The sequence below is a fragment of the Trichoderma harzianum genome (assembly GCF_003025095.1).
Source record: "Trichoderma harzianum CBS 226.95 unplaced genomic scaffold M431scaffold_4, whole genome shotgun sequence".
NCBI classification, from domain to species: domain Eukaryota; kingdom Fungi; phylum Ascomycota; class Sordariomycetes; order Hypocreales; family Hypocreaceae; genus Trichoderma; species Trichoderma harzianum.
This window is the reverse complement of record NW_020209252.1, coordinates 1619317-1645260: the sequence shown is the minus strand read 5'-3', so window position 1 is coordinate 1645260 and position 25944 is coordinate 1619317. Positions and strand designations below refer to the sequence as shown.

Here is a 25944-nt window from a genome sequence, read left to right as displayed (position 1 = left end):
ATGTATTAGCTGCCTCCTGCATATCGCTTCTTCGGCCCCCGTGAACCGAATATATGGAGTTGGTTCATAGCCTTATGTCCAGGTACCAGGAACTGGCGGTTAAGAAGCGATAAGGCAACCTCGAAGGCAGATCAACTGCGGCGCTACAAGGACCCACGCATACAAAATTGCATTGGCATTATTCATTCCAGGCGCTACATGTTGGCATCAAAATGCTAATCCGCCATTTATCGTTCCTCTCAATTTCCCCCTTAGGCTCACAGCCTCATGTTCCACCGAACATACCTCCACTAGTGTCTCTCGGTATGGAACCTTCACCCTCACCTTCGCCTTCGCCTTCGCCCATTCTGTCCACGGTGTGAGACTCGGTCAAATATATGTCTGCCTTGGGCTTGAGCAAGTTTCTTACTCGCCTCCTTAGTTGGATCGCTTGAACCTAGACCGCAAATGTTAGTGACCGATAGCTAGATCAGCGGCTTGGGGCAAAATCATACTTGTTGACAACACGCTCAATTCCGTCTAGGCCAAGCTTGAGCACGTCCATTTTAGGTCCGTATGATAGACGCACGAAGTGGTGGCACGGGCTGTCGAACAGGTCACGTCGTCGAGAGGGGTTGAGATCAAAGAAGATACCGGGAACAACAATGACCTTTTCTTCCAAGCAGGCCTGGAAGAAGTTGAGGCCGTCTGAAATGGCGTCAGGAAGGCCCTCGAGGTTCAGCCACCTTGAAAGTTCAAAGAGTCAGCTCAGTCATGGACGCAAAATCTCTGGGGTTGAAATAGGCCGTACAGGTAAAAGGTAGAGTCAGGGACGTATTTGATGGAGAAACCCATCTCGCGCAGACGACGGACAGTGTAGTCACGCTTGTCCTATTCACCAGTCAGATTTTTCCTCTCTCATTGTGATTATGGTTGCACGAACTCGGAAGTGGCGCTGGAGATGAATCATCTCGTTTTGAACCGTGGCTGGCTCAAGCATGGGGACAGCAGCCTCTTGGAGGGCATGCACAGCACCGCCATCCAAGTAGCTACCACATGAGCCGATGCTAAATAATCCGTCAGCAAAATCGCGGAATTGGCCAAACCGGCATTGCAAGATAATACGCACGCGCTGATGTACTCCTTAGGACCAATGATCCACGCAATTCGCCATCCAGGAAGTCGGAAGCGCTTGGTAAGTCCATCAATGATCAGAACGTCATCCTCATCGACGTCCTCGACGTTCTCGGCAGCCGAAATGGTGGTACCATCGCAGTTGCTGGTGTAGTTGTAACCGGAGTAGAACTCGTCGCTAATGAAAGTGGCGCGGCCACGGCAGAGGTCCTGGATCTCGGCCAGCTCGGGGTTGGCAACGACTCGGCCGGTAGGGTTGCGAGGGTTGGAGGTAAGGATGACAGAGGTACCACGGGCGATTTCCTCAGCAATCTTGTCGGGGTGGATATGGTAGCCATCCTCTTCGGAAAGGGGAACGGGAATGGCTGCAAACTATAGCGCGTGTAAGTCAAATTTGCCCAGCCTCTCAGATCCAAATCACAGCAAGACTCACGTTCTTGAACAAACTCAGCATCTCATTGTACGCTGTGTAGTCGGGCAAGAAGAAGGACAGATATGAGCTGCCCAGGACGGCGGCAATTCGGATCAGACCAGCACGGCCACCGGGAACAATGGCAACGTTCTCCCAGGTGTACTGGCTCTCCTTGCCCTGACGGTGCGTCTCGTTGTAGAGCTTGGCAACAGCCTCTCTCAGGGGCTTGATACCCGCGGTAGGGCCGTACTCTCGCGCCGCAACGCTGATGTTGATAGTGTCGGGTCGCTTGAAGCAGCCGGCAATCTCGTCCTCAACTTCGGGAGCACCCTGGCCAAGGTTGGCCCACGCATCGGGCTCCTCCAAGAAGCCATACTCGCTGGCGCGCTCAGTGCACCAGATGACACCGGTGGACGATCGGCTGGCATCCAGGCCGGCGTGGGGCATGTGACCTTCGTGCGCATTACGGAATTGTCTGTGGACCTTGGATTGAATCTCTGTAAGGCCAAAACACGGTCAGCCTTGCCTCAAAGATTTAGGCATTCCGGAAGAAGTCGATTTGACAATTCGGACAATGAATTGCCAGGTCAATTTGGCGGTGGCTGCGCTGGGCTAACAAGCTGCGGGGGAGGGGTAATTGGGCTGGGCTTTGGAGTTGGGGTTGGGTTTTTATGGCGGGGTCTGGACAAAAGAAACAATCAAGCCCAGTCGTGCGCCACCGCTGCTTCTGACGGCCGCCACCATCGTGAAACTGCCACGCGTGAAAAGGACAGAAAAGCGACGGTGGCGAATATTTTTCATGAATTGATCGATGGGAAAATGAAGGGAGCAAAACTACAAAAGTAGTCGCTGTGCGCATCCCGGCATGGAGACGGTGTAGAGGCATCACTGACCGTTCATCGAGGGCTCGACGTTGCTGAAGCGTCGCAGCAGCGGCTTCGGTGCGCCGGTGTGGCGATTGATGGAGAACTTGCGTCCGGAGAACATCTTGGCGGTTCTTTAGACTAAAAAGATGACCGGATTGATCAGTTATTCTGTTCCAACAGTAGGAAAGAAAAAGATTGGAGTTGAAGCAACAAACCGGAGGTGAAATGGAAAAAAGAGATCTGCTTTCCAGAGAAAGACCCGGAGGTAGGACGGCCTTCGGAAGAACGGCACGGTACAACGTCACTCAGCTACGAAGCGTGAGGAGCAAGGCAGGAATTGTCTGAGCTTCAGGGGCGATGCGTCAAAAAGAGAACTGGTGCCTCTGTTCGTGTGTAGCAAACAATGAAGCTGGACAAGAAAAACTACGATCCGGATTCTCTGGGGGCGTCACCGCGAAGCTCGACCTATATACGGAGCAATTTGAGAGCCCCAGAGGGGCACGGGGGGCCACTGACAAACGGATCCGTACAAACCACAGCGCTAGATTCTTCAGATGACCCTCCCTGGTAGGGCCCCCAAATGCCACAGGCCGGTTCTTTTCAGGTGGAGAGGCCGCTGTTCGGCTGCCAATCCGGGACGCTGTCTGGGCACCAAGTGTGACCAAACGGGGGGAAGAGGCTTTGCAGCTTGTAACTAAAACCGGCATGGACCAACCGATGTGAGTGACGGCAAGGCCGGTGGCAGGAGGATCGTCCAAGCAGAATGAATTAAAAAATAGGGCTTTGTAAACGCCAAAACAAAAAAAAAAAAAGAGGAATTAAATAGGATAGTTGAATTTGAGAGGCTTGTGTGTTTTTGTTAGAGAGAGCTGGCGTTAGTAGGCGTCACGTTAGATCCAGGGGGAAACATAGGCAACCCGGGCCGCAGTGAGGCTATTCCCACCACCTTTACTCCTCTTCCCCCTTCTCCTTCTTCCTCCACCACAGCTGCATGTTAGTTGATCACTTTCATCCAAACAAAAAACCTGCTAAATCTCCAGCAGTGGAGCTTGCATAGCTGACCCTGCAGGAAATGCAGAACAACAGAACCAGGAGAAAAAAAAAGGAGCGGTGTCCAGGGCCTCCCATTATCCAGCTCTGCTATGCCGGCCTAATACGGAACATGTCGAACAGACTAACAAAAGGCCTCATGCTCGACGTCGGGGGAATGTCGCGAATAGAGAGCTCGACAGGTATAAGTCAAGCAGTTGCCTTGGCTTTTTCGGTGACGACGCCGCCTTTAAAAAGCGAGACATTGTAACCGCCCGCTGCAGGTCACAATGTCTCACTTTTTGGTGTTTCGTCGTAATGCGAAGCCACACGCATGGACGAGTACAATGCAATTGAGCATGTCGATCACAGCTACGGAGTAACAACTCCCGAAACGAAACAAAAAAAAAACAAAGCCCAATCACCCGTAGCTACATACAGGGGCCACGAAAATGCAATCACAGCCATCGGCCCCCTCAAATCCTCCTTCATCCCTTTATTATGCCTGATATACAAAACAAAAAGCTCGAGACAGGTGGCCACTCATCTTTGCGTCCCGGAAACTACCGCCCGACTCCGTATCGCCCCTCACTCCCGCCGCGAAGCCCAACTTTTGTATGGAGTTGCGTTGTGCGTCTGATCCAGGAGCTGCTCCCAGCGCGCTCCACGCCCGGAAGATCCATCAGCTAGAGTGCCCGAACATCAGCAGTAAGAACGAAAAAAGACGGTAGTATTCGCTAGCTTGGCGCATTGAGACACGACAAATTCGAAATTCACCGGAATTCTTCAGCCTCTAACAAGGTACTGTAAAAAGGACGAGTCGGGAGAATGAGGGGTTAGGATTTGCTTGGCATAACCCTGCTTGAGCCTCAACCAACATCAACAACGGTCCAACTGCGTGCGTGCGAAAAAAAGATCAGGTTTGTTTCTTTTCGTGTTACTCTACGGCATCCACTGCCGGACTTGACTAACGCGGCCGATTTATTTTAATTCGTGCGTAGGACAAGCAAAGACTGGGAACTATCTGGAGACCCGGCAGCCCCCCGGGCGTACTGTAGTTACTCGAACGTTATTTCTCCGTATTTAAATGGGGGTGGTTTAGCATCCGGTATCCCATATTACGTACGTGTATGGGGACGGGAACTGTCCAGAATTTCTTAGCCTATATAGTATGTCACCAGTATACTAGAAGAGGATACCAGCCGGAGCAAATATTTCGATCAATTGTGCAGACAAAAGTTGCTTCCTATGCATCTCGCCGAGACAAAAACCGCTGTAAGTTGGAGAGAGTGCTGTCGAGCCACTCCCGTTTAAAATCAACCAATTACAACACCAAAGAGGGGTCTAGCCTCGCCGAAAAAAATTCGCCAACACAATATTCTAGAACCATCGTCAACAACCATCACCTTCGAGTCCCATAAAAAAGAGAGACCAACACCTGATTCTGATCCTACACACTCTAAAATCGGTACTTCTTGCGGAACGGCCAGCCGATCGGATTCGAATCGTACCCCAGCCTTCTTCCAGCTGCATCTTCTGGCATCCACTACGGCTGCAGTCTCAGGCCAACTACACGTCAAAAGAGACAACAACACTGATAAGGCCCTTGGCAAGGCGATATAGTTTTACTCTTTTGTATAACACGCCCGTTTCCTCGATAATCAAAGGCCAATGCTTCGCCGCAACATCTTCACCCTCCGCAAGCCCCTCGTACCTCGCTCTCTCATCTCACCCTTTTCATCATCATCTTCCACCATGAACTCACCCAAAGACGATTCATCCTCATCAACCCCCTCAACAGAGCCTTCATCTCGCAATGCCCTTCCTGCTCCAGGTTCAAACACTGAAAACGTCACAACCCTCGACGTCAGCGGCTCAGGCACAACCGTCAAACTAGACGCCCTCGGCCCCATGGTCGTCAACGTCGACGGCACAATGTCCCGCATCTCCAACTGGGACAAGATGGCAGACATTGAAAAGGAAAACACCCTTCGCATCATCGGCAAGCGGAACCAGCAACGCTTGGCAGCCCTGCGAAAGGCCCGTGGCATCAGTGAAGGGAGCAATGACAGCATAGGCGCTAGTGGCAATCACGACACTTCAGGCAAACAATAGAGCATAATCAATGGACCTGATTCGGAGAGAGAGAGTAAAGAGAACGTTTCATGTAATATAAATAAAGCGTCATTCCACATAGAGCTCAATTCTTTTACTTTTGGCTCTCTATCTCCACCACTTTGGATATATGTGCCACGTATAAAAAAGATTGCAAAAATCGGATTTCCGCCGCCCCGGCCTTTGTTCTCATTTCAGTCCCAGATTGGATCGGGTATTCCATGATCCAAATCTTCCCAGGACAAAGACAAAGCTCCCGCCCAGTTAACAATAAATAGAACGCCAATAACCAAAACAACGCCCCCTCACCCCTTCCAATCAAAAGCGACATTATGCAGGTTGGAAAACCCAAGGGATGAGATGTGATTTATCAAGAAGCTTGAACGGCTTCTTTCTTCATCGCTCTTCTTTGAGCTTTTCGCCGCTACTTGACTCGGCAGTCGTTGTCTTGGCCTTCTGACTGGCGTGCTTGGTGAACTCCTTCCACAAGGCGACAATGTCTTCACTGCCCTCGTTCTTCTCGACAAGGAGGTTCTTTAGCCACTTGTTCTCGGTCTCAAGCTGAGATACCTTGCTCTCCAGGTTGGAGACCTTGTCAGACATCTCCTTGGCAGACTTCTCGAGGGCCTGTTCGCGTTGCTTCTTCTTGATACGGAATCGAGCACTGGCGGCAGTGTTCCGTCTCCGCTTGTCCTCCTCGGCAGCCATTCTAGCGGCCTCCTCCTGGTTCAGGGACTCGGACTTGCGCTTGTCACCAACCTGCGGGGGTGCCTGATGGAACCGCGCATGGTGAGGAGGAACCGGTACGTGGCCGTGGTTTGGCTGCAGGGGCTGGAAGCTCTGTTCCGGGAAGTTGTTCATGTGGGGCGCCGCATATGAGTTATTGTTATAGTCAAAGGTAAACTCTGATATCATGGATGATTAGCACGGCAACGCCAAGTAATGATCCCTCACACCAATGGATTACGGGTGAGCAGTAAAAGAGACGAGACGAGACAAAAACAAGACGGCAACATGACGGGTATAGAGAAAGGGGATATAGGCCCCGAAGCATCCATGGCCAGTAGTAACGCCTCGCTGAGCCATGGTTGCATTGGCGATGAGAGTGTCAAAATCACGAGGTATTGCACCATCGCCCCGGGATTTGTCAGCGCATGGGATGTGCGGGATGCCCCACTCGTAGGCGCACTCCAGCAGCACTTTTGCTGCATCGCATCCATCTAAGAGACAGCTCGTCCCAATGGCGGCAGCCAAACAGATGAGGGGAGAAGAGCAGCAAAAGGACCAAAAGATGCAAGGGCCCGTTGGATGGGCCGCGAGTTCTGCGAGGTGATTGCGGAGATGGTTGACGAAGCGTGCCCGTGACGCTAGAGTGCGCGGGTTTGGCTGGAAAGGGAAAAAAAACCAGGGTCTGGTTTCTTCCAGGAATGAAGGAAATGTATTGCAGAAAAAAATAGGGCAAAAAGAACAAAAACATCGAAAAGTAAAGCAGGTGTGCAAGTAGAGCCAAAAACACTCACCGGACATGAAATCCAAGTTGGGCATTTCACCGATCACAGATGGTGCTGCGCTGACATCCTCAGATGTGGTGCCACTGTGGGGTGCCTTGCCCTCAGTCTTGACAGGTTGAGCTTGAGCCTGAAAGTCGGTGTTCTGACCAGAGTCGAAGTCGAAGAACTGGGTGTTTGTGAAGAGAGCCAAATCCTCCTCCATGTTGAACGGCTCTTCAACGGCGGTGGTATCCGTAGGGCTGATGGTGTTGAGGTCGCGGAGGTACTGCGACACGTTGGGACCGTGTCGGCCGTTGTAAGTCGACATAGTAGTTCTCGTCAAGAAGCGAAAGGCGAGGGTATCGTCGCCGATTGATTGCGTCTCGCAGTCTTGAGGTCGTCGTGATCAAATGTCGACGCTGCGGGACCGGTGTGCCGTCGAGACAGAAAAGTCGTGTCCGCTACTATGTAAAAACGGACAATCCAAGCAAATATCGCTTCGGTGAGAGATGCGATGGCGCGCCGTCTATTAATCTGGCCTTTTCGACGGAAGATGCGTGACGTCGGTGATGATGGGTTGAAGAAAAGAAGATGCTAACACGAGTCTGTAGCGAGATCGCAGGGGAAGCCACCTCATGAATTGCTCGGATCGGGGTTATGACTCTCCAGCCCTCCAGTGGAAACCCAGTGGAGTTTTTCCTGGCAGCGAAAATGCGTGCAACGTGCCAGTAACCGACGGCTGGCCGAGGGTCTCCGACTGCAGTGGGCCAGAAAGGCCCTTTTAGCGCCTGCACAGGCCGTGCTGAGAAATCAATCAGCTGAAGCCCCACCGCCGTGACATCCATTTTGCTGGGCTTCCGGCTGGGGCTGCAGGTACCGCGCAAGTACCTCGCACAGCGAGAATAGGCCACCCCGACTGTCTAGTGCCACTTGCAACGCCTTTGACGCCTGCAAAAGCCTGCTTCCCCACCTCCGCTTGGGACGCGGCAGCCAGTGAGAGCGGCCGTCGCGGCCGTATCGTCGCATCCATTTGCTCATTCGTTTTGTTAAAGAATTCAAGCTTAGCAGCAGGTTCGGCAGGAATCGCCATGTGCGCCCCCGTCCTTATCTCTGATGCTGTACTGTATTTGGACAGTGTTCATGTTTGCACCAACCGGCTCCATTCAGTGCCCTGCTTACCTGTTGCCTCTTAACCAGGTGCAGTAAATGCTTCCTACAGTACTCCGTGCTTTGCACCTTGCACACCTCAACAAGCATTTGCCTACATCGTACTACCGTATTGATACTGTATTACTATAATACTGTATGTTCGGAACACGGTTACGTAGCTGTTGCAGCACCGCGTCCCGCAAATCCTCCATCGCCAGCCTGTTTTTGCAATTCGCCTCCTGCTGATCAAAGCGACGATTGCCTCCACCGTCCCATATCATCCCATCATCCCGTCCAACCGTCGAACCACCGCGCCCCGTCCTGCACTGTGCCTCACTTACTCGCACGCACAGCTGCAATTAAACCCTCACCTTCACCTTGCTCAATGCCTAGCTCCAATCCTCCCGCAAGGCACGCTGTTATGTCAATGTCCGATTCCAAACACTGCGGAGGACCTGCGTGGGGGCATCGCCAATAGCCTCTTCCTCCGGCCAACCAGCCGTCGCGATTTCACAAGCTTGCAGATGGCGCCGTCTTTTGCCCCCCCGCTGCACTGCAACTCTGCAACACCAGGCTCGGGATTCTCGCACTGGATCCAGAAAGTTGGAGTCGCCCTGCTGTGCTTGGACTCCGCTGCCCCAAGGCATCCGTTGGTTTCGCATTGCTAGCCCAAGAGGCTTCGGCTATACTATTTGACTATGTGGTGCTCTTCTCCTTTTTCTTTTCGTGTCCTCCGTATTGTCCACTTTGCCGGTTATCGTGTCCTCTTTGACGAGCAACAGTCGCGGCCAACAAAAACGCCACTTTCGCACATCACCGCGGTTGACAAGGACAATAACTAATTATGCATACTGTAATAAATGATTACCGTCGCTTCGTGCGCTTGAAGATTTTCAGGATCTGCTCCCGCCAATCCCTGTCTCGGCTAATGGAATAGCCCTCAAAAACTGCCAGGGTCCTGCTCAGCAGCTTGCAGGCCGGGTGCATCGTCGCATGCTGCCGGGCTCGTGCAATTGGTGCGTTCGTGCATGCCTACGGAGAAAATATCGCCATGTGATCCGTTGTTGGCCGTCCGATGCACATATAAGGGTGCGTCGCATCTTTAAGACGCAATCACGCAACTTGAACGCTGATGGGTGTTTTGGCCGACTGAAGCTTCACCGAAGCCCTAGACTGCTCGGAATGGTGTCCTTCGGCCAACATGCTCCGTGTCACATTCAAGCACCAGACTCCCGTCGTATAATTTGACCAGTTCCAGTCTGGAATAGCTGGAAGCGAAATCAGCGCATGCAAGCTAAAGAGCACCAGTTAGATGTTTGCGCCTGGCCCTACCACCTCGTGTGAACATGTATTAGCCACGCCACATTTTGCGTAGCCAGCTGTGGTAGCTTTGCATTCTCTCAATCTATTGTTGCATGTGCGGACATTGCATGTGACAGGCAGGCGTTAAAGGAGCCGTCGATGAACACAGCTTGGACACATTTCCTGTACCTGCTGACGGCCTTGACCTAGGCAGCATTCAAAGTCCGAATCGCCTAGTCCTGATGTGACGTCCACAGCTTTGATTTGCCATGGATCTTAGGTTTTGAGCAAATTCGGCTCATGTGAAAGTGATTACCTCCAACAACTCCATCCTTGTTTGCTGTTGGCTTTGGTGTTGAATAAGCTTTTGTTGATCCAGCTGTTGAAATCCCTTTGACGCAATTGAATAAGTATCATTGTTTATGATACCTTGATCAGCCCAGGCATCCGAGCGCGGATGTTATTTTAATTGAATATTTCATCCACGTCAGATAACTTCGATTTCAATTTTCATTCGGAGAAAAAGGATAAAAGGAGACGTTCAAACACAACGATGCTATTTCTCTGCCTGGAGATGGAAAAGATGGATTCAAAGTGATATTAAGAGGTAGTGGATCATCTATATGGCTTTATGACTTCAGTAGCCGTCTGCTCATGATTCCAAGCGTCTACACTACTCTTCGTAAAGTAGTCATTGGATTTGCTGCTCTATCGAGGAAGCCGAACAGCAACATTTTCCTCTTATACTACAGAATGCTAGCAGGCAAGAATATTCGTCGTTTGGCTGCCAATACACTTAACCCTACCCATATGATATTTCACTGCTGTTGCTGTAGTAGTGACCTAGATCATAATTGTTTCCTTATTCCCAAAGTCTAGAATTAGGATGGTATCTCTTATCGATAGTCTCCCAGTGGAATTGTGATGATTGTTGGCTAGAAGTGATGGGATCCAAGCCTCCGATTAGCGTGTATGAGAGGCGATATTTCATGAGTTAATTTCCGACGAATGGAAGACGCAGATTTTAAATGAATGGCTGAGTCTTATGAGATTTCCCATCGATGAAGAGAGAGGCGCGATGCAGGAGCAGGAGCAGCTTTTTAATATTCTACGTGAGATATCCGATCCTTTGAAATGGGTAATAACTACACATAGTAGAGCTCTTACCCAATGTGATAATTCCCTTCCCTCAGCATGTCCCCTCTACATTCACCAGATAGCACACTTATTGCAGAGGATGAACTCAAGGAAGTCGGGCACAAGGGTTACTGAGAATAGTTAACATGTACATAACGATACAAACTCATGTCCAAAGAGAAATAGAGAGAGAAAGGGAGTTCTCTTTGACGGCAGAGTTGATGAATACAAACCCAAATGTCAGAAGCTAGACAGCTATGAGTCTCCCTCAACAGCGAAAGTCCCGTCAGGTAAGTAAACTGTACTGCCTGATGCCTCACCACCCACACAAGCTGCAGACGATACATGGACTTGAAAGAAACGAAGACCTGTCGATGGAGGAAATGATAATGTTGAAGTGCCAAGTGCAAGCTTCGAAAGTCGAAGAGCCTAGCATCCCTTTCACGTCTTGCTTGATACTTTAATGTCTCAATAAATCGCACAAGAAGACAAAGCCAAGGTCAATAAAAATACCCGTGAGGGGGTATCCTGCCAAACAATGCTCATCCGAGAGTAAATCGATCTGGTATTTAAGCTCGATGGGTCAGTAGCTGTATCAGTGGCAGTATGCAATCCGAATGAGCACTAGCAACCTACATTACGAGAACGGGATAGTTTAGACAAGTCACGCATGATCCGTTAGAGCTATTATCACTTGTTGAATAGGCATCTAACAAAAATAGAGATTCTGAGAACATATTCATAATTTTGACAGGTGGGTTCCAGGAAACTGATGACGAGCTAGGATATCGCACTTATCCTGGGATTGGACGAAGCAAGCATGGCAGCATAGCTTGAAGGGACTGCATTGTCTATATGGTGTCCTACAATGCCAATAGAGGTGGGCTAGTCCCCGGGTGTGAAATTGAGGGTGTACATACATTCTGTCCGGACGCGCACCCTGAATTTCACAGCATTTTTAACCGCACCCATGCTGTGAAATTGAGGGTGTGCAGTCGCACAGCTTCCAGAGTCAATTTCAAAGCATTTTTAACCTTACCCGGTAGCCTGCAGCAGGAGGAGCCGGACCAACCCGAATCTTTCTCGAGAGGGGCTATGAAAGAGATAGACATGTAGTCCATAAAGTAAAGTTAATATATTGTATATATTAATATATTAGCGCCTGGGATTAGCCATTTCTTCCCATACATACTTTTGCGAGATGTCCCGTCAAATCATGGCTGTCAGGATAAAAACTCTTCAAAATACTTTAAATGGTGTAGCCTCTCTCGGCAAGAACTGCATGTGTGACTCTGTTACCAACATCACAAACATAGTACTACGCTCTTTCATTGATATACCAAATTACAAAGATATATATAGTTATACGCCATTTGCTGCCGGGCGCAGAGGCTGCGTTGGCTTCAATTTGGCACTGGCTGAGGTAAAGATTGCATTGATTGAACTGATCTATCATTATCACTTTGAGATCGACTCCCCTGAGCCTGTTGTATACGATCCGTATTTCTTGGTTACACGACCAGTTAACTTCTACGCTGCTGCCACTAAAAGAACAAGTTGGCCCTCTAGAAGCATTACTTGAAAGGTTGCATACTTGATACAATGAAAACTACAAAATCCATATTTTAGCTTGAGATGGAAAACACAATAGCAACGTCAAGCGCGTTCTTGTTATGACCTAACTATTATAATGGTAATATTAAGGTGACCTATATTATAATAAACCAGGTTCCTACTGTAATATATTTTACTTGTTATTATTTTTCCTTGATCCTTAGAGTTGTAGCATGTATGCGGTTCATATAATGTTTTCTATTCTTGATTTTAGGCTATTATGCTTGTATCTCTCCCGATCCGTCCTGCTAATAGCATCCCAATAGCGATTTATGACCATGGCCTGGGGTATGATTTCATACCAAGATGCCTACACGTAGGCGCTCCAATTGGGTGGTTGCATGCCACTTGGCTAGCAATTCTTTAGATGTCGGTACTCAATAACCCGAGTCCACAATCCTCCGTCTACTGCCTTTTTGGGCATTGGATCGGAGCAGCCCCGCGAGAACCATGTCTTGGCTCCAGATGCTAGCTGCAAATATCCACTCTGGGGGAAAGGGTTGAGCTTTCGAAAATTCACATCATGACATTATCCGCACAGCCGTGATCGTGATTGAGGGGGTGTAGTGCATAAATAAGCTATGGCGGTGTCCCTCCAAATAGCATACCATGCAATTGGTTTCATTAGACACCAAGTTCTATCTGGATGGCCCAATTTCGATTCTCGCCAGTTTGTGGCTACAAGTTGGTGTTGGGGTTGTGGCTGGTAATACAACAACATGAAGGTTTCGTTACAGGTGCTGCTGTTGACAGTAAAGCGCAAGGCGGCAGACAACGCATCAGCATCAATGATGGCTGGCGATTCTGGCGCTCGCCCACGAACCCAGACGGTCTGCTCTATGACGAGCGCCCAGACACTGTCAACCTGACTGATGTAACCATTTTGAAGCCATGGGTTCTACCATCTGCCAATATGTTCATCCAGGACCCTGCGAACCACCACAAGCGGCCTGCAGAGGAGCCAGACGTTCATATCCCTTATGTTAAAGCCTCTTTTGACGACAGCACCTGGGAGTCGGTCAGCTTACCACACGACTGGGCTATCGCTGGACCGTTCTACACCGACGACAACCCAATTGTCAGCGGTGGAATGGGCAGGCTACCCACGTTTGGTGTGGGCTGGTACAGGAAGACAATATCCATGTCTCACGAGGACAAGGGCAAAAACTTCTATCTGGAGATGGATGGTGCCATGTCCTACCCCATTGTCTGGGTCAATGGAAAGATCGTGGGTGGTTGGCCATACGGATACAACTCGTTCCAACTTGACCTCACGCCGTACATGAACGTCGGTGACAATCAAGTTGCCATTCGTCTAGACAATCCTAACGAATCCTCCCGCTGGTACCCTGGTGGCGGTATCTATCGAGATGTCTGGCTCATTACAGTTGCCTCTACCCATGTCGGCCAATGGGGCACGTTCATCACGTCCCGCGACGTCTCTGCTCGATCCGCTACACTTGATCTGGCTGTTGAAGTGCAGAACAACGGAGATACAAAGAGCAAGATCGATGTCACAACAGATGTTCACGAATACGATGCCAAGACAGGCCAGATCGGCGCCAAGGTAGCAGCGTTTCCGCAGTACACCGTCCTCGTTGCAGCCGGCAAGACAGCATCGCACACAACCACGACTGCTGTGAAGAAACCTCTGCTTTGGGGGCCGCCACCATTTCAAACTCCAAACTTGTACATGGCCGTCACGAAGTTGCACAGTGGCAGCCAGGTAATCGATACATTTGAGACACGCTTCGGAATCCGCACCTTTGCATACGAGCCAAACAAGGGGCTCATCGTCAACGGTGAGCATATACCCATTCGAGGGACGAACCAACATCATGATATTGGAGCCCTCGGCGCAGCGTACAATCACCGAGCGCAGCAACGCCATCTGGACATACTGCAGAGCTTTGGTTCGAACGCAATCCGCATGTCCCACAACCCTCCTGCCCCTGGCCTGATGGACTTGGCTGATGAAATGGGTTTCCTCGTCATGGATGAGATATTTGATTGCTGGGTGCTTGGCAAGACGACCAACGACTTCCACCTGATCTTTCCAGACTGGCATGAGCCAGATCTTAGGGCATTCATCCGCCGCGACCGCAACCATCCCTCCATTTTCGTGTGGAGTGTTGGTAATGAAGTCGGAGAGCAGCAGACTGGCGACGACGGTGCCAAGGTTGCTCAAGAGCTCGTCGACATTGCTCACGACATGGACCCAACCCGTCCGGTGACGGCGTCGATGAACTCGGCGCATCCTAACCAGCCATTCCCAGTGGTCATGGATGTTCTGAGTCTCAATTATCAGGGTCAAGGCATTCGTGACACGCCAAACTATTCTCAGCTTGGTGGTATCGGGACACCTCCTGCATATCCTGCCTTCCACGGCAACTTCAGCCGCAAGATGCTGGAGAGCAGCGAGAGCGCTTCGGCCCTCAGCAGTCGAGGAACATTCATCTTTCCCGTCTTGGAGCAAGGCGACAGTGCTCCGGTCAATGACACTTCGGGGGGTAATTCCACCACGTTCCAGGTCAGCGCGTACGAGCTCTACAGCGCTGACTACGGTTCCTCCGCCGACAAGGAATTCCGGTCACTTGATCAGAACCCGTATGTCGCTGGAGAGTTTGTCTGGACTGGGTGGGATTACCTCGGCGAGCCGACGCCGTACAACGTCCGTAGCTCATATTCTGGAATTGTTGATCTGGCCGGCTTTCCCAAGGAACGGTTCTACATTTACCAGTCGCGCTGGCAGCCTGACTTGCGCATGGCCCACATTCTGCCGCACTGGACCTGGCCAGATCGTGCTGGCAAGGTCACGCCGGTCCACGTCTTCTCCTCAGGCGACGAGGCCGAGCTTTTTGTCAATGGGAAGTCTCAAGGCCGCCAGACAAAGGAGCCGCTTACCTACCGCTTCCGCTGGGACAAGGTAGTCTACCACCCTGGAGAGCTGCATGTCGTGACCTACAAGGACGGAAAAGTATGGGCCAAGGATACCGTCCAGACTGCGGGCGAGCCTGCGAGGTTACGTCTTACGGCAGATCGCTCGAAGATTACTGCAGACGGCCTTGACCTATCCTATCTCAGTGTTGAGGTGCTCGATCACCAAGGACGATTCGTGCCGCAGGCAACCAATGCCATCACATTTTCCGTGTCTGGTGCTGGCCAGCTTGTGGCTACAGACAATGGCGATCCTTCAGACTATGTTTCGTTCCCGTCTCCCAAGCGTCATGCGTACAGTGGCCGGGCACTTGCCATTGTCAAGGGTGAGAAAGGGCAGCCGGGAAAAGTAGTCGTCGAAGCCTCTGCTGATGGTCTTGCGTCTTCAAAAGTTACCCTCCATACCATTTCATAATAAAATCGTATAAACTTAGTAAAAGACCTATTCAAATATTGAATGATGAAAATAATAATAGCTTATATAATGATTTTTTCAATATAAAATTTAAGCTATTAAGGTGCAAAGGCAATAGTGTTAGCAGCCTAGTAATTATTCAACTCTATGTTATTTATCCAAGGTACATAACTTTCTTAGATCGGGTCATAACACATAGTAGTACTTTTCACCAGCCCCGTGTTCTGTACTTGCTAATATAGGTTGCGCATTCCCAACGGCGTTGACGTTATCCATGCAGGGTGTAGTTCAACAAGGACCGGGCTTGGAGATGCCCTGTTTCTCGTGGGCCATCTCCTAGGGTAGCACTACTGAGATTATCCAGATCGCCGAAGAGTGAATGACGCTGAGAGACTCTTGAATAGGGCCTTAGCTAATTACAACAGATTAAAGGGGAAATATCCTTCTCTAGTATATTTAGTGTAGCACGCGGGAGTCGGAAACTCGCAGGAAGAAACTTGTCAGCGAGACTTTAAGGTTGTTGTTATTGACATTGATATATTGTGGGCTCACAGAGGTATCTGCTAACTACGCAATACCTACGCATCCATCAAAAACAAGGTCAAAGAACTAAAGGATATTATGCATATTGGCCATTAATCTGCAAATTAAATATCTTCTCATACAGTTGCCTGATACCATCTTGTATCCTCAATCAACCTTTTCCCGACTGCCGGTTAGTGGAGGATCATGATGGAAGCCGGATGTGGCTCCACAGTGAACCCCTGTCAGCCCAACTCCGAAGTGGCGCAACAAACCGCCGCTTCTATCCAATTCGGCAAGGAAATTCTTCTTGGTGGGCAACTTCAGCATCTCTCTCAACTCCTTCGATTCTGGGGGCAGGCCTACCGGGCACCTCAGCGCGCAGTTGGCGCATTGGACAGAAACCAGCGACAGATTGAAAAGCATTCTCCGGCAGAATGAACGGGCTCAGCTATTCGAATGCTTCTCGGTCGCTGCTGAGGGCCGCGCGGGGCATTTCGAGACAGGCTGCGACATGCTCGACTTCGACCTCGACCTCGATAGCGAATATCACAGCCTCACGATGGATGTCATGCTGCCATTTCCAGGGCCCTGGCAGAGAAGCGCTGAGGCGGACCGAGTGGACAGGCTTGAGGGCAAGCCGACGCCTTGATGGCGGCCGCCGAACCTTCTTTGCGCCCAAGACTATTCGTGACTACGAAGAGCTACCGAAAGACTACCGTGACCAGACCGGGCTTGCTTTCGGCGGCAGAGATCTCTCCGGGGCCGAGGTGGACAAAATATTTGGCAAAGGAATTGGTGGTAAACGGGCAAATCATTTGCTACGGATTTTGCATGGGAGAAGAGTGGCTGGGACACTGGAGGATCCTGCATTTGCGATACACACGGCGCAGTTTACAGACGAGGAAATTGCCAGAGCGTTGGCATATCTACGGAAAACTGTACCTGTGGAGGAGATTAGGAACGCAGGCCTACGAGCAGAGGATGAACTGGAGCACATGGAGCAAGAGATGGAACAGGCGGCTGCGAAGAAGGCCAGGGCGAGCAAGGGAGACGGCAAGGAAGAGGACGATGTCGACGATGTTTACAAGCCCGATCCCATCTATGGTCGCAGCAAAATTGATGAGCTGCGAGCGCGGACCAAGGCCCGAGAGAAAGCCAGAGAGAAAGCCCTGGAAGAGGAACGCAAGGCAAAGGAAGCTGTTGAGGGCGTCTCAGGTCCATTGGCGAAGCGAGATGATCAAGTCCGAGAGATTACCAACCCTCGTGTGGCGGAATACTACAAGGCTGCGCAGTCTGACATGGAGGCACCGCCAGAGTTAAAGCCTTGGGAGCGAATTCTGCCTTCTGCTACCGTGGTGGCCCTTGTGCTCGGCTTCATCGCTGCCGTAGCCATGGTGTACGAGGAGCCAGCGCCGCGTTACAGGTTGTTCCGAGAGGTATCGACATCGCATGCTACGGTTGGTGCCCTGATTGGAATCAATGCCCTGGTGTACTTGGGATGGAGGATACCGCCGCTCTGGGCTCTCTTCAACCGATACATGATCTTTGTTGTGGCGACCGTGCGGCCTGTAACGCTGTTTACCGCGGCCTTCTCACATACCAAACTCAGCCACTTGCTGGTCAACATGGTGCCTCTTTGGTTCGTTGGAACGTGTTTGCACGATGAGATTGGGCGTGCGGATTTCCTTGCGCTGTACCTCGGCTGCGGCTCTATGGGTTTCTTGGGCAGTCTGGTCACGTACACGCTCAGGGGCTGGCTGACTGTCACATCCCTTGGTGCGTCGGGCGCAACTCTGGGACTATGCTCGGCTTACTTTTGGGAACACCGCTCCGATGGTTTCAAGATCTTTGGACTGCCACAGGACGGCGTCCACGGCATTGTCTTCCTGGCACTGATCACGGCCGTACAACTGGCTGGCCTGGGGAAGACGGTGAAGCTCAAGGTAGACATTGCGTCTCATATCGCCGGTATCATTGCGGGTATACTGGGAATCGAGCTCATTAATAGGACAGAGAGGAGGAAGACGCCCGTAGGGGAAGACAAGGCCGTGATAGATATCTTGTCTGGAGAGGCGGAGGATCGGAGGATGACTGATGAGAAGAAATAGAGGGCTCTGGATATAGAACCAACTGTATTCACCTATGTAACAACACTACTTTTTTGCATACAGGAAGCATGAGAATTGCCGGGAAGTGGTTCGTGACGGTCAGACCTTTGACATGTGCATAGCGGGGGACTGCACTGACATTTGAGAAGTTTGCTATTCAACCAGCATCATTGTCACTGCTGGTTTGGATTCTGTGATTTGGAAGCTCTGCTAGGTAATAATCAATACCCAGGCATTCGATATGCATCTTCTCCAATACCACATAAATGCGTCATTCTAGAATTGCGCTCTCTGCACGCTGCCGAACGCGCATTGCAGATGATATAATATGCGGTACGTACTGCATTCCCAAGGTACCGATTTCTGGCTTGCTGCAGCCCGTCGTCATCGTCTGGGAGAAAATGCAAAACGGAAAGCGCCCCACTACAGAATGCTACCCTAGCTAGTTAGCGCGGCTGCAGTTTCCGGGCAACGGCAGCGTCATAACAGACCACCTTGGCAGGAACAAGCCGGGGGCCCCACTGTATGTACAAGTAATTGCTGTGATGAGCTGGCAGGAGCTGGGCTGGGCTTCAATTTGGGCGAGGGAGCGGAGGGTTAATATGGACGTGAAGAAAATGACGATATCCTGCTGCTTCTTTTTCTGCATCTTTTTGGGGAGATGCGGGCGTGCATTAGTCGCTTCAATTTTGCAATTTTCACTTTCTTCTTCTAAACTCTTAATCTTATTCTTCTCCCTTTTCCCCCATGTTAGGTTTCGTGCGTTTTCAACCTTAACTGTACGGCTTCTCTCACCAGGCACGGCACAAAAAACTGGAACACAATGGGCTGGATCGCCATTGGGTCCCAACCTCTGTTCCGATAAAAATCTGCGTTCCAGGGCTTCGCGTTTCCCGTTTCACGCAACTTGGGCTCCGACACGATACACGAACGCGCTTGGCGCCACTGATTCAACCGTCGTGTGCCAGTCAAGCCTCACCTCGACAAGGCTTTCTTGGACAGAAACTACCTAGCTCCGGCCGAGGCTGCAGAGGCGATTCGACTGCCAGGTTTGCTTTGTTCCGTGACTGGCATAAGCCTCAGCCCAGCTCACCTTGCGTCGTGCCTCTTCCTTCGCGAAAAGGGAACTCTAAAAGCAAGCCCCCTTACGCCTGCAACGCTTGCAACGCCCCACGCTGCGCTAAGATTGTCGCTGCACGTTCGCGTGCCGGGCTTTAAAACAGCAGCTGGAGATTTGGCTGCAGGTTGGGGTACTGGCGGTGGCCCTCTCTCCTCTCTGCCACTGGTTACTGGCTCGGGTCTTCACTCGTCTGCCCACACCCCCGAAACTCCGCATCTGGACCTGCAAAACCTTGGGACGCAAAGTCGCCTCAAATTCGCTCTTTGAATCCTGCACCATCGCGTTTGCTCAAGGCTGGATGTAGCCGAAAGACAGCACAAATCCAAGCTGAAGAGAAGGAACAACTAAAGACCGAGAAGAAAGAAAAAGAAAGCCGGGATTTTGTCAGCTGCGAGATGGTCTAGCCTGGGTTCGCAGTGCACCTGAATTTTCTCTTTTGGACGACCTCGCGCGTCCTCGCGGCAACTCTCTCCCTTTCCCCTGCCCCCTTCCTCTTTCTTTTCACCACAAAAGACCGATCGACTTTAGATCCGACGACATCATGGACAACCCTTCAAGTCCTCTATCCTCTCCTGGCGGCTCCCCGCGCGAGTCGCCATCGTCACCCCTCTCGACCCTCTCAAATACGCCCTCCCTGCCCGATATCCCAGTTTCTGCCGTCGACCTTTCAAGACGCTATCCCTCGCCCATGTCTACGACTGCCTCGGGAGCTCAATCCCCAATGCGACTGACGGCCACCATCAGTCTTGGCCAGCCTATGGACGACAATGATTCCTCAAAGAGCGCGGACGACGAGCAACCTCCAGCAAAAAGACGCAAAGTTTATCAGCCTAAAGAACGTACAACAGAATACTTAAACTACATGAATAAGGAGGACAAGGATATGACAGACGCAGAAAAAGCTCAGGAAAAAAGACTGATTGCGGCCTTGCGGAAGAAGAAGAAGATTGTCGTCATTGCCGGCGCGGGTATTTCCGTGTCAGCAGGTATTCCTGATTTTCGATCATCCTCTGGTCTCTTTGCGCGTGCCAAAAATCAGCACAACCTAAAAGGCTCAGGCAAGCACCTGTTTGACGCGTCTGTCTACCGGCATGATTCGTCAACGCAATATTTCCACTCTATGGTCCGGGAAATGGATGAGATGACCACGAAGGCCAGCCCTACTGCGTTCCACCGTCTGCTGGCATCATTGGCGCAAGAAGGACGACTGCTGCGACTCTACTCCCAGAATATCGACGGTCTCGACGCAAACATGGAACCGCTGACTACCAAGATCCCGTTACCCCTCAAGGGCCCCTGGCCGGCCACCATCCAGCTCCACGGTGGATTGCAGCATATGGTTTGCAGCAAATGCGGCAACGTGGAAAAATTCAACAGGGAACTCTTTGAAGGGCCAGAGGCTCCACTGTGCAATGCATGCACAGTCGACGACGAAGTCAGAACGAGGCACGCAGGAAAGCGAAGTCACGGCATTGGACGTCTGAGACCGCGATTTGTTCTTTACAACGAATACAACCCTGACGAAGAGGCCATTGGAAATGTCTCTAGTGCCGATTTGAAGGCTCGGCCAGATTGTGTGATTGTCGTTGGAACGACTCTCAAGGTTCCAGGCACGAGGAGACTCGTCAGGGAGATGTGCCAGGTTACGAGGGGCCGAAGAGATGGACTTACAATCTGGGTCAACACCGACGCGGAGCCCAAGGACGCGTTATTCAAGGACTGCTGGGATCTTGTTGTGCGCTCTCCGTGCGACAAGGTGGCTCACCTAGCGGCCCTACCACCGTGGGATTGTGATATCGGCAACGACTATCTCGTGTCTACAGAACAGGACAGCCAAAACCAAGAACGCCTCAGGAACACCAAACTTGAGGTTGCACTGCCTCTCAGCCAATTCAGCACTGATCACGATCTCAGCTTGGACGCCATTCCCACGCCACGACCCAGCCCTAAGCTTGCCGCCAAGAAGCGGATCGAGCTCCCTATTGGGAGACAACCTCCGCAGAATGGCAAACAAACCAAAGCAGCGAAGCCGCGCCCACGGAAGACGAAGGTGCCTGCCAAGCCCAAGGCGCCTCCCAAAAACGCAGTCACGGACACATTCAAAGCCGTCAAAAATGTCTCCAGGGGAAAGGCGTCAAAGAAACTCGACGAACGTCCTCAGCCTTTGTCGCTGCCATCTCTGAAATCAGAGCCTCTGAAAGTAGAGCTTGGCTTCTCTTATGATACCCCATTGAGCGATTTGAGCTCTCTACCTCCCTCCACCCCCGTCGGGTCCTCGCACCCATATAAAAGGGAGACGATATCTCCCAAGTCTATTCCTCACAACATGCAAAATCTGATTGATTGCTGAACTGAGGCGAGTTAAGGTTAGGATGTATAAATGGCATTGGTAAATGGAGTTTTGCCCCTGGCGGGATGAGGAGCGTTTTGCAGGCATACAACAGTGGATTCGGGATTTGGGTATATATACATGATTAGGCTGGGGTTATGGCTGGGTCTGGGGGCCAGAGCTAAAAAATAATGGTAAACTTATGCTCTTGGTAATAAAATACTAGGCACCTACTTTGATATAGAGGAAAACCAAGGTTCATTCGGCTTATTCGGTTTATTCAGGAAGATTTTGACAGGACAAAATCAGGCGGGAAGAGAGCACGGCATCAATGACAGTTTTAATGTTCATTATATTTATTCAAAGACGTCCGAGATTACCGTCATGGACACTATGATTCAGACACAGCATCAACCAAGCTTCATTTGCTGTATCCCTCAGTGTGATTTCACGCCTTATAAGGACTCCAAAACAATTCGTCACCATTCCACCTTTTCTGTACTCGATCCAACTCGGCCAGTCTCTCCTCATCGAGCAAATCTCGTCGTCCAGGGAGGAACCTCATCACGCCTGAATGCGTTCTCGGAGGAAGGCCATCCTGTTCATCGTCCTTTTGCAGAATAGCCGTGGCCTCGTCAAAGAATTCCACCAGGGCATCTCTGGTTTCGGGCTCAGTGCACCACAATACCCCAATAGAGAAAAACCCTCTGTCCCTGCCCTCGATGAATTTCCCCTTGCCTTCAGGGGTGGTGCCAAACTGGACGAGCTTAGAAGGGTTGAAGTTGTGGAACATGAAGGCGGTGCGAGCAGCGTCGGGATATCGTTCTGTCACGGCGAGAAATTTGGCAAAGGCGGCTTTGAGGTTTTGAGGGGAGAGGCGGGCAATGCGGGCAGAGGCCATGGATTTATGGCCACCGTGAGCGTTCATCGCCTCGACGCCGTTGTTAACGTTGGGGAAGGGGACTTGGACTGTATTTGCCATGAGGGCCTTTTCGACCAAGGATGGGTTGAGGAGGCTTGCTCCGGCGGGTGAAGCTTCTGCTTCGCTGGTAGGGCCATAGTATGTGCCTGTGAGGACAATGATGGGCTTCCCAGCAAGCGGAGTTCCGGGAGGGCCTCGAGTGAAGCCGAAGATGAGGTTCATGGGGTCTGGAGGCGGGACAAAGGCGAGGAAGGCATCGACGGCGGCATCGACGGCAGTTGTAGGGAATATCAAGGTGCGGCTCCAGATGCTGGGAGTGGCATCATCTTTGCTGGCAGGAGAGAGATTCAAGCTGCTCAAGGGGTAGATTCGCATGGTGACGGCAGCGACAACACAGAGACCGTGGCCAGCGCCGTTGAGAACATTGAATAGAGCGAGTTCATCTCCCGTGGAAGATGGTCCGATTTGGAGGATTTCGCCTGCAGCGGTAACGACTCGAAGAGACACGACGCTATCGGCCATCCAGCTCACAATGCCGTTTACGGATGTGTTGCCGCCTCCTAGCAGGCTTCCGACGACGCCGACTGCGTTTGAGTTGACGACGGCGGTGAAGTAGCCTTGATCGGAGAGCTGTCTTAGCAGGTCGCCAGTGAGGACGCCTCCTCCGAAATGGACTTGTTCTTTTTGTTTGTCTATGATGATGGATTGGAGATTCTTGAGGTCTAGGTACAACACCTTTGAATGGATGGGGAGAGCTGAGCCATGGCGGCCTCCAGTGGGGACGATGGTGAGATTGTTGAGGCGAGCGAATTTGATAGCTGAGACGACATCCTGTTCGGTGTTTGGGGAGATGATTATTGCTGGGGGGCCTTCGATGAAGGAGTCTGACCAACGTGAGAGGAGCTCGGGGGCGGAGGCTGAGGGGTCTGGGATGGTGAAGGGACAGGCGAGGAGGTTTGTTCCGTTGAGTTTGGGATCTGCCATGATGAGTTTCGGTTTCCTTCTTATTCTAGAATGAGATGTTACGGATGAGGAGGTTAAAGTGAAGCACAAAGAGGATGACGGTGATAGCTCCTTAATGTATGTAGCTCGATGGGTGGCTTCGTTAGAGTTAGCCGTTAGGTCATCGAGCTTGGGATGTAAGTCAGACCACGAATACAAACAATTGGATGAAAATGTATTTTGATAACTGACAAAAGGAGCAGTTGGTACTTCGAGGCGTTGTATAGCAGAAGCTTATAGTGTATATAGAATAAGCACTTGTTTCGGGCATCAGCAACTACTGTAGGCAGACTACCATCTATTTCCGAGTCCGACAGACGGCCATGTGGGATGAGCCGATATCCCAATGGATTGCATAAGATTATGGAATCATAAGCTTAAATACCGCGCTATAGGGGTGCTGCGGGTGTTTAGATAACATGTAGAATGAAGAAATTGCGGTGTGGTATGAGGTTTGATTGTCGGCTTTTGGTTGTGAGTAGTGCTGCGCAGTGCGGAGAAATACTGGTGAGATTACCGACGCAGTGAGACGAGTGTCATGAACTAAATTACTTCTGGGCTGTAAAACTAAATATATGCTGTTTGCTGATTGAATGAATAATAATAAGCCGCAAAAGGGGTAGTGGATGGAAGCCATAAAAGGGCAATGGATACCTGTATGGAGTGGCGGCTGGAATAACAGTCTCACTCAGAGCGGATACAAGCTTGATTGTTATTGGAATCAATTTTCATGCTATGTAAGTTGTTTCATTACAATGAATGTGCAGATTGGCCCTTTGAAGGGATACAGCAGCGAGATTCAGCCCTACAATTTGGAAACCAATCTTTTTTTGAGTTGAATCTCTCAGATAGCCTATAAGCTTGATGCACCGACATTTGGAGTTTCAAGCCACCAGCATCATACACCGTCAGTGGCAGAGTAAAAGGAAAGAGAGAGATTCGCCTTCCGATCGCTGTTAGATCACAAGTCATACAGAAAGAACTCACAGTCTTGAGACGAAAAACCTCAATACTCGTCTCGTAGCTTAAAATCGCCCGGCGATTGAAGTCGTCTTCCCAACGGCGTCATGTCCAGCAGCGTCAGCGTCGGCTGCACCTTTTCGCCTCCCCTCATGAACGTCGAGTACGTATGATAGATATTTCCATCCTTCTTCAAAAAGATGCTGAAGCCAGGAATGTCGCCCTTAAAGTCCGGCTTGAACCTCGCGTCTTCCTCCTTGAGGTCCTCAAAGTTGTACTGCTTGGGGGCCACGGCTTCGTCCAGCGTGGCATGGAAGTCGTAGTTGAAGTCGGATTTGCCGCTGGAATACCAGGGAAAGGTCCAGCCAGCTTTCGCCTTGTACGCCTCGATCTTGTCGATCGGGGCACGAGAGATTGCGACGAGGTTTGTGTTCTTTGACTTGAGATGGCGCACGTCGGGTAGAGATTCGCCCATGTGCGTGCAACCGGGACAGCCGCGGTCGTCTTCGGGCTTGAACATGAAGTGGTAGACGATTAATTGGTCTTGGCCCTCGAAAAGATCGTCGAAGGACACCGCCTTGTTGCCGGGGCCTTGGAAGAGATACTCCTTGTCTACTTTGACCATGGGCAGCTCGCGGCGTTCAGCGGCGAGAGCATCGCCCTTGTGCGTGTACTCTTTCTCTTTTTTGAGAAGAGCTTTGCGGGCAGTCTCCCATTCTTCACGACTAACAACCTTTTGATGGTAAATTGTCAGCATTTGGATGAGCTTTGAGATCGCCACCTATCAAACAACTCACTTTGCCAGGCATATTGACTGATGATAATGTCAAGTAGCTATATCTGACTGATTTCAGATCGTAGAATGCACCAGATCTGATTCAATTGATAAGGATCTTGAGCTTGAGTAAAGTGGCGATTGAAGGGATTTCCAACTCGAGAAGCTTCAGAAGCTTCCAGTTCCCGTTTTTATAGTCACTGAATCAAAGGATATTGCCATCAACAGCCTATACATGTTCACTAATCAATCGTCTTGATCAATTCTCTTCGAACTATGCTGCATGTACCACTTGGCAATCAGTTCGACGCCTGTGGCGTCCGGGGCAGGCAGACATGCCATCCATCTCAACCCGAAGATGCGTAACATGGGGGAATTCTCTAGGCTGCAGAGGAGGGGCTCCTAATAGATTTCGCAGTGGCGTCCATCCCCGGCGGCCAAAGAGGCGCTATGCAAAGGTGGTGATTGGGCATGGGGGAAATCCTGTTTATAAGTGTTTCAGTGAGGGGAACTCAAGCCGAAATCTACAAACGCTGATGTTGGAGCGCCGTGATAGCTGCCACAGTTTGTAGAGTAAAAATGTCACGACAGGTTGCATATGCGTGTCGGATTCGTTGATAATAG

The 25944-nt window shown here is 50.8% G+C and overlaps 9 protein-coding genes across 9 annotated transcripts; 5 read left to right on the top strand and 4 right to left on the bottom strand.

The window, feature by feature from the left end:
- Window positions 1-417: 417 nt before the first annotated feature.
- M431DRAFT_3894 (hypothetical protein) lies at window positions 418-2512 on the bottom strand (the record flags this gene model as incomplete). The annotated part of the gene is made up of 7 exons (XM_024914781.1): window positions 418-436; window positions 495-725; window positions 791-870; window positions 923-1046; window positions 1109-1485; window positions 1547-2022; window positions 2419-2512. The coding sequence occupies 7 exons, from the start codon at window positions 2510-2512 to the stop codon at window positions 418-420; spliced, it is 1401 nt and encodes a 466-aa protein (XP_024776454.1).
- A 2579-nt stretch (window positions 2513-5091) lies between these two features.
- M431DRAFT_493250 (hypothetical protein) lies at window positions 5092-5535 on the top strand (the record flags this gene model as incomplete). Its single annotated transcript, XM_024917090.1, has 1 exon — window positions 5092-5535. One exon carries the CDS (start codon window positions 5092-5094, stop codon window positions 5533-5535), a length of 444 nt encoding a protein of 147 aa, XP_024776453.1.
- Window positions 5536-5931: 396 nt separating this feature from the next.
- M431DRAFT_480417 (hypothetical protein) lies at window positions 5932-7353 on the bottom strand (the record flags this gene model as incomplete). Its single annotated transcript, XM_024915863.1, has 2 exons — window positions 5932-6440; window positions 7056-7353. The coding sequence occupies 2 exons, from the start codon at window positions 7351-7353 to the stop codon at window positions 5932-5934; spliced, it is 807 nt and encodes a 268-aa protein (XP_024776452.1).
- Window positions 7354-13330: 5977 nt separating this feature from the next.
- Window positions 13331-15604, top strand: M431DRAFT_506525 (glycoside hydrolase family 2 protein). Its single transcript, XM_024918818.1, has one exon. It carries the CDS (start codon window positions 13369-13371, stop codon window positions 15577-15579), a length of 2211 nt encoding a protein of 736 aa, XP_024776451.1. The 5' UTR covers window positions 13331-13368; the 3' UTR covers window positions 15580-15604.
- An 812-nt stretch (window positions 15605-16416) lies between these two features.
- Window positions 16417-18474, top strand: M431DRAFT_506524 (hypothetical protein). The gene has a single exon (XM_024918817.1). The coding sequence runs from the start codon at window positions 16539-16541 to the stop codon at window positions 18210-18212; it is 1674 nt and encodes a 557-aa protein (XP_024776450.1). The 5' UTR covers window positions 16417-16538; the 3' UTR covers window positions 18213-18474.
- A 199-nt stretch (window positions 18475-18673) lies between these two features.
- Window positions 18674-19309, top strand: M431DRAFT_386057 (hypothetical protein). Its single transcript, XM_024914754.1, has one exon. The coding sequence runs from the start codon at window positions 18758-18760 to the stop codon at window positions 19223-19225; it is 468 nt and encodes a 155-aa protein (XP_024776449.1). The 5' UTR covers window positions 18674-18757; the 3' UTR covers window positions 19226-19309.
- Window positions 19310-19873: 564 nt separating this feature from the next.
- Window positions 19874-21682, top strand: M431DRAFT_3889 (hypothetical protein; the record flags this gene model as incomplete). The annotated part of the gene is made up of 1 exon (XM_024914777.1): window positions 19874-21682. The coding sequence occupies one exon, from the start codon at window positions 19874-19876 to the stop codon at window positions 21680-21682; it is 1809 nt and encodes a 602-aa protein (XP_024776448.1).
- A 427-nt stretch (window positions 21683-22109) lies between these two features.
- Window positions 22110-23567, bottom strand: M431DRAFT_79887 (hypothetical protein; the record flags this gene model as incomplete). The annotated part of the gene is made up of 1 exon (XM_024922874.1): window positions 22110-23567. The coding sequence occupies one exon, from the start codon at window positions 23565-23567 to the stop codon at window positions 22110-22112; it is 1458 nt and encodes a 485-aa protein (XP_024776447.1).
- A 1024-nt stretch (window positions 23568-24591) lies between these two features.
- Window positions 24592-25354, bottom strand: M431DRAFT_480412 (hypothetical protein; the record flags this gene model as incomplete). Its single annotated transcript, XM_024915862.1, has 2 exons — window positions 24592-25278; window positions 25343-25354. 2 exons carry the CDS (start codon window positions 25352-25354, stop codon window positions 24592-24594), a joined length of 699 nt encoding a protein of 232 aa, XP_024776446.1.
- Window positions 25355-25944: the final 590 nt, after the last annotated feature.